The following is a 7,293-nucleotide window of genomic DNA, read 5'->3' on the forward strand; positions in this document are numbered from 1 at the left end:
TAAAGAATTTGAAAAATGTGATAAGTTTAAGTACTTAGGATCGATAATAAACAAAACAAACAATGTATCTGAGGCAATTAGGGCAAGAATAGTTGCAGGCAATAGATGTTCACTGGGACTCAAGAAAGTCTTCTCCTCCAAAGATATAAGCAGAAAAAAACAGATTAATATATACAAAACAATTGTACGCCCAGTAGGGTCAGAAACTTGGACGTTAGTGGAAAAGGACGAAGAGTTGCTAAGAGGATGGGAGCGGAAGATTTTGAGAAGAATTTTTGGGCCGGTGAGAGAGGAGGAGTTTTGGTGGATGAGAACAAACGATGAAATACAAGAACTATATAATAATTCTGATATTGTAACAGAGATCAAGTGTGGACGAATTAGATGGCTGGGACATGTATGGCGAATGGAAGATTGTAGAGTGCCAAAGACGGTGTTAACAAGAGGACCAGGTGGAAGAAGAGGAAAAGGAAGACCTAGAAAAAGATTGCTCGAAGATATAGAGGGAGACCTGAGAAAACTGGGAGTCCGGAGAAGGAGGAGGAAGGCGATGGATCGAGACGACTGGAGGCTCGTCGTGGAGGAGGCCAAGGCACTGCAAGAGCTGTAGCGGCAAGGAGTAAGTAAGTAAGCCAGAAATAATTTTGATAAAAATGTTGTATTATTATGATTTTCAGAGCCTAAAAAGCATTTTAATTCTGACATTTCGCCTATAGGATTCGTGTTCAATGCTGATACTCGTTTGAAACTCATTTTCTTTACAGACCAAACCAGAGATAATTTTCCTAATAATGTTGTATTTTTATGCTTTTCAGAGCGTGAAAAGGGTTTTAATTCTGACATTTCGACTATAGGATCAAAACTTGATTTTTCGATAAATTCACTTTCAATTCTAGTACTCGTTTGAAACTCATTTTCTCTACAAACCAAGCCAGAGATGATTTTCTTTAAAATGTTGAATTATTATGCTTTTCAGAGCCTGAAAAACGTTGTAATTATGACACTTCAACCTTAGGATCAAAACTTGATTTTTCGAGAAATTCACGTTCAATTCTAGTACTCGTTTGAAACTAATTTTCTTCACAGACCAAGCCAGAGATGATTTTCTTTAGAATGTTGAATTATTATGCTTCTCAGAGCCTGAAAATGCGTTTTAATTCTGACATTTCGACTATAGGATGAAAACTTGATTTTTCGATTAATTCACGTTCAATTCTAGTACTCCTTTGAAATTCATTTTCTCTACAGACCAAGCCAGAGTTGATTTTCATTAAAATGTTTAATTATTACGCTTTTCAGAACCTGAAAAGAGTTTTAATTCTGACATTTGGATAATAGGATGAATACTTGATTTTTCGGGAAATTCGTGTTCAATGCTGATATTCGTTTGAAACTCATTTTCTCTACATAACATGCCAGATATGATTTTCTTAGAAATGTTGTATGATTATGTTTTTCAGAGTCTGAAAAGCGTTTTATTTCTGACATATCGTGTATAGGTTAAAAACTTGATATTTGAAAAATTCGTGTTCAAGTCTGATATTCGCTTGAAACTCTTTCTCACTATAGGCCAAGCCAGATAAGATTTTCTTGGAAGGCCGACACCCTTACCTTGTAAAAGAACAATCTGATGAGAAGCCAATAGGCGAGCCTCGAAACGATGGATTTATAAGAAAAAAGACAAGGACAGACCAGGAACATGAGAACGGTCAATAAAGAAAGGACAATTAGTATCGCAACATGGAATGTACGCAACTTAAAGAAACCAGGGGCACTGAGAGTAGTTAGAAAAATTGCTGAGAAATATGGAATCAATATAATGGCAGTGCAAGAGAAAAGGTGGAAAGGACAGTCCACTTTCAGGTCAGAAAACGACATAGTGTTCAACAGTGGTGGAAACGGAAAGAAATATGGAACAGGGTTTATCGTAGATAAGGAAACGAAGAATGCTATAATAGACTTCACACCAATAAATGAGAGAATATGCACCATGAGGGTCAAAGGGAGACTGTTTAATATCACAGCAATCTGTGTTTATTCATCAAATGAAGAGACTGATGACGAGACGAAAGATAAGTTTTATGATAAATTGGAGTAGGTATACGATACAGCACCACAACATGTTGTAAATTTAATAATTGGAGATGTAAATGCCAAAATAGGAAAAGAAGACATTTTTAGAAAAACAATTGGCAAAGAAAGTTTACACAGTGAAAGTAATGATAATGGACTACGTATAATAGACTTTGCCGTAAGTCAAACAATGGTGGTTAAAAGTACTCAGCTACAAAGAAAAAACATAAACAAGGAAACCTGGATTTCACCAGATGGGGAGACAAAAATCCAGATAGATCATGTGATAATAGATGACAGACACTCATCAGATATAACAGATATCAGTAGCTGCAGAGGGGCAGATTGTGGATCTGACCACTTTCTAGTCAGAATCAAATATAGACAAAGAATCGCCTGTTATAGAAATAGTAAAGGAAAGAAACAGGAAAAATATGTTACAACGAAGGTAATAAAAGATAAAAGATAGAGTGTAAGATATAAAGAGACAGTAAAGAAGAGATTGGAAGAGAAGGAAGAGGAATGGCAAGATTCTGATATAGAGGGAAGATGGAAAGCAATAAGAGACAGCATTCAACAAGCTGCATAAAAAGTTCTGGGTAAGAAGAATGCAAGAGAAGAAACGATTGGTGGGATGAGGAATGCTATAAAGCTATAAAAGAAAGAAAGGACGCAACGTTAAAGACTATAAACAGAAATACAAAAGGAAATAGATAAGTGTTCAAAGAGAAGAGAAGTGTATCCGATAAAATGTGCAGAAGAAAGAAAAGAGAGTACTACAAGCAAAAATTAGTAGAGATAGAAACGACTTGGAAAGTTAAGGAAAAGAGAGATTACTTCTTGAAACTGAAAGAAGAGAAGAAAGGATTTCAACCTAGAGTTGCATTTTGCAAAGACAAGGAGTGCAATCTGATAGGAGATAAGGAAGGTATTTTGAACAGATGGGCAGAGTACTTTAGTGAACGTTTGAATGGAGATAAGAATGAACTAGATAAGGAGAATGAGGATATGGGAGATAGAGTGGGAAAAAGAACCTTGAGGATGGAAGAGGAAGATGAAGCTGACATGGAAATGGAAGAGACTACTAAAGATTTGATTAAGCCCCTTCAAGGCAAGAGGTTAAAGAAGCAATTAGAGAACTAGCAAACAATAAAGACCTAGGTGACGATAATATAAATGCAGAACTATTGAACTTAGGAGGGAACATTGTAGTGGATAAATTAGAAGAACTATACAAACAAATATTGGAAGAAGAAAGAATGCCACAACAATGGGGAAGAGGAATTATATGTTCAATACATAAAAGTAAAGACAAAACAGTATGTGAAAACTTCAGAGGTATCACACTCCTCAATATGGCATATAAAGCATCTGCTAAGATACTAGTCGGGAGACTCACACCACTAGCTGAAAAGATGATTGGAGAATATCAATGTGGTTTTAGGAGAAATAGGTCAACTACAGATCAAATTTATTCAATTAGAATGATAATGGAAAATGCTATGAATACAATATAGACCTGCATCAACTTTTCATAGACTTCAGACAGGCATATGACAGCGTCAAGAGAAACAGACTCCTAAAAATCATGAAAGAAATGAAAATACCAATGAAATTATTTAAATTAACAGGAATGACATTAAGCAATACAACAAATAAGGTAAAGATTGAAGGAGAACTTTCAAGAGATTTCCAAATAGAGAGAGGAGTGAAACAAGGAGATGTTATGTCAACCCTGTTATTCAATACAACATTGGAAAAGGCAATTAGACATTTAAGCATAAATCCAGGAGGTACAATCTTTAACAGGATGAGTCAGTGCCTAGCTTATGCAGTTGATATTGATCTCATATCACGAAAAAAACAAAAACAGAACTAAATAACGAGTTTAATAACTATTAGAGAATGCAGAGAATATTGGATTACTAATAAATGAACAAAAGACTAAATACATGCTTGAATCAAGAAAAGAGACCACAGCTTATGAAAGAACGAAAAAGGTAGGAGATAAAGAATTTGAAAAATGTGATAAGTTTAAGTACTTAGGATCGATAATAAACAAAACAAACAATGTATCTGAGGCAATTAGGGCAAGAATAGTTGCAGGCAATAGATGTTCACTGGGACTCAAGAAAGTCTTCTCCTCCAAAGATATAAGCAGAAAAAAACAGATTAATATATACAAAACAATTGTACGCCCAGTAGGGTCAGAAACTTGGACGTTAGTGGAAAAGGACGAGGAGTTGCTAAGAGGATGGGAGCGGAAGATTTTGAGAAGAATTTTTGGGCCGGTGAGAGAGGAGGAGTTTTGGTGGATGAGAACAAACGATGAAATACAAGAACTATATAATAATTCTGATATTGTAACAGAGATCAAGTGTGGACGAATTAGATGGCTGGGACATGTATGGCGAATGGAAGATTGTAGAGTGCCAAAGACGGTGTTAACAAGAGGACCAGGTGGAAGAAGAGGAAAAGGAAGACCTAGAAAAAGATGGCTCAAAGATATAGAGGGAGACCTGAGAAAACTGGGAGTCCGGAGAAGGAGGAGGAAGGCGATGGATAGAGACGACTGGAGGCTCGTCGTGGAGGAGGCCAAGGCACTGCAAGAGCTGTAGCGGCAAGGAGTAAGTAAGTAAGCCAGAAATAATTTTGATAAAAATGTTGTATTATTATGATTTTCAGAGCCTAAAAAGCATTTTAATTCTGACATTTCGCCTATAGGATTCGTGTTCAATGCTGATACTCGTTTGAAACTCATTTTCTTTACAGACCAAACCAGAGATAATTTTCCTAAGAATGTTGTATTTTTATGCTTTTCAGAGCGTGAAAAGGGTTTTAATTCTGACATTTCGACTATAGGATCAAAACTTGATTTTTCGATAAATTCACTTTCAATTCTAGTACTCGTTTGAAACTCATTTTCTCTACAAACCAAGCCAGAGATGATTTTCTTTAAAATGTTGAATTATTATGCTTTTCAGAGCCTGAAAAACGTTGTAATTATGACACTTCAACCTTAGGATGAAAACTTGATTTTTCGAGAAATTCACGTTCAATTCTAGTACTCGTTTGAAACTCATTTTCTTCACAGACCAAGCCAGAGATGATTTTCTTTAGAATGTTGAATTATTATGCTTCTCAGAGCCTGAAAATGCGTTTTAATTCTGACATTTCGACTATAGGATGAAAACTTGATTTTTCGATTAATTCACGTTCAATTCTAGTACTCCTTTGAAATTCATTTTCTCTACAGACCAAGCCAGAGTTGATTTTCATTAAAATGTTTAATTATTACGCTTTTCAGAACCTGAAAAGAGTTTTAATTCTGACATTTGGATAATAGGATGAATACTTGATTTTTCGGGAAATTCGTGTTCAATGCTGATATTCGTTTGAAACTCATTTTCTCTACATAACATGCCAGATATGATTTTCTTAGAAATGTTGTATGATTATGTTTTTCAGAGTCTGAAAAGCGTTTTATTTCTGACATATCGTGTATAGGTTAAAAACTTGATATTTGAAAAATTCGTGTTCAAGTCTGATATTCGCTTGAAACTCTTTCTCACTATAGGCCAAGCCAGATAAGATTTTCTTGGAAGGCCGACACCCTTACCTTGTAAAAGAACAATCTGATGAGAAGCCAATAGGCGAGCCTCGAAACGATGGATTTATAAGAAAAAAGACAAGGACAGACCAGGAACATGAGAACGGTCAATAAAGAAAGGACAATTAGTATCGCAACATGGAATGTACGCAACTTAAAGAAACCAGGGGCACTGAGAGTAGTTAGAAAAATTGCTGAGAAATATGGAATCAATATAATGGCAGTGCAAGAGAAAAGGTGGAAACGACAGTCCACTTTCAGGTCAGAAAACGACATAGTGTTCAACAGTGGTGGAAACGGAAAGAAATATGGAACAGGGTTTATCGTAGATAAGAAAATGAAGAATGCTATAATAGACTTCACACCAATAAATGAGAGAATATGCACCATGAGGGTCAAAGGGAGACTGTTTAATATTACAGCAATCTGTGTTTATTCATCAAATGAAGAGACTGATGACGAGACGAAAGATAAGTTTTATGATAAATTGGAGTAGGTATACGATACAGCACCACAACATGTTGTAAATTTAATAATTGGAGATGTAAATGCCAAAATAGGAAAAGAAGACATTTTTAGAAAAACAATTGGCAAAGAAAGTTTACACAGTGAAAGTAATGTTAATGGACTACGTATAATAGACTTTGCCGTAAGTCAAACAATGGTGGTTAAAAGTACTCAGCTACAAAGAAAAAACATAAAGAAGGAAACCTGGATTTCACCTGATAGGGAGACAAAAATCCAGATAGATCATGTGATAATAGATGACAGACACTCATCAGATATAACAGATATCAGTAGCTGCAGAGGGGCAGATTGTGGATCTGACCACTTTCTAGTCAGAATCAAATATAGACAAAGAATCGCCTGTTATAGAAATAGTAAAGGAAAGAAACAGGAAAAATATGTTACAACGAAAGTAATAAAAGATAAAAGATAGAGTGTAAGATATAAAGAGACATTTAAGAAGAGATTGGATTAGAAGGAAGAGGAATGGCAAGATTCTGATATAGAGGGAAGATGGAAAGCAATAAGAGACAGCATTCAACAACCTGCATAAAAGGTACTGGGTAAGAAGAATGCAAGAGAAGAAACGATTGGTGGGATGAGGAATGCTATAAAGCTATAAAAGAAAGAAAGGACGCAACATTAAAGACTATAAACAGAAATACAAAAGGAAATAGACAAGTGTTCAAAGAGAAGAGAAGTTTGGCCGATAAAATGTGCAGAAGAATGAAAAGAGAGTACGACAAGCAAAAATTAGTAGAGATAGAAACGACATGGAAAGTTAAGGAAAAGAGAGATTACTTCTTGAAACTGAAAGAAGAGAAGAAAGGATTTCAACCTAGAGTTGCATTTTGCAAAGATAAGGAGTGCAATCTGATAAGAGATAAGGAAGGTATTTTGAACAGATGGGCAGAGTACTTTAGTGAACGTTTGAAAGGAGATAAGAATGAACTAGATAAGGAGAATGAGGATATGGGAGATAGAGTGGAAAAAAGAACCTTGAGGATGGAAGAGGAAGATGAAGCTGACATGGAAATGGAAGAGACTACTAAAGATTTGATTAAGCCCCCTTCAAGGCAAGAGGTTAAAGAAGCAATTAGAGA

At 35.5% G+C, this 7,293-nt stretch overlaps 3 protein-coding genes across 3 annotated transcripts; all 3 read left to right on the forward strand.

Annotated features, from left to right (window-relative positions):
• Nucleotides 1–1,699: 1,699 nt before the first annotated feature.
• On the forward strand, nucleotides 1,700–2,098 carry LOC145988113 (protein CFDP2-like). Its single transcript, XM_083122945.1, has one exon. It carries the CDS (start codon nucleotides 1,700–1,702, stop codon nucleotides 2,096–2,098), a length of 399 nt encoding a protein of 132 aa, XP_082979071.1.
• A 1,927-nt stretch (nucleotides 2,099–4,025) lies between these two features.
• LOC145988114 (uncharacterized) lies at nucleotides 4,026–4,691 on the forward strand. The gene has a single exon (XM_083122946.1). The coding sequence runs from the start codon at nucleotides 4,026–4,028 to the stop codon at nucleotides 4,689–4,691; it is 666 nt and encodes a 221-aa protein (XP_082979072.1).
• A 1,089-nt stretch (nucleotides 4,692–5,780) lies between these two features.
• Nucleotides 5,781–6,179, forward strand: LOC145988115 (protein CFDP2-like). Its single transcript, XM_083122947.1, has one exon. The coding sequence runs from the start codon at nucleotides 5,781–5,783 to the stop codon at nucleotides 6,177–6,179; it is 399 nt and encodes a 132-aa protein (XP_082979073.1).
• The last annotated feature ends 1,114 nt before the right edge of the window (nucleotides 6,180–7,293 follow it).

This window comes from Lepisma saccharinum, chromosome 5, assembly GCF_977018435.1.
Source record: "Lepisma saccharinum chromosome 5, izLepSacc3.1, whole genome shotgun sequence".
Taxonomy (NCBI): Eukaryota; Metazoa; Arthropoda; class Insecta; order Zygentoma; family Lepismatidae; genus Lepisma; species Lepisma saccharinum.

What these genes read in the sequence shown, in the direction of transcription:
- LOC145988114 (XM_083122946.1), top strand. Translation starts at nt 4,026, where the DNA reads ATGCTTGAATCAAGAAAAGAGACCACAGCTTATGAAAGAACGAAAAAG.
- LOC145988115 (XM_083122947.1), top strand. Translation starts at nt 5,781, where the DNA reads ATGAGAACGGTCAATAAAGAAAGGACAATTAGTATCGCAACATGGAAT.
- LOC145988113 (XM_083122945.1), top strand. Translation starts at nt 1,700, where the DNA reads ATGAGAACGGTCAATAAAGAAAGGACAATTAGTATCGCAACATGGAAT.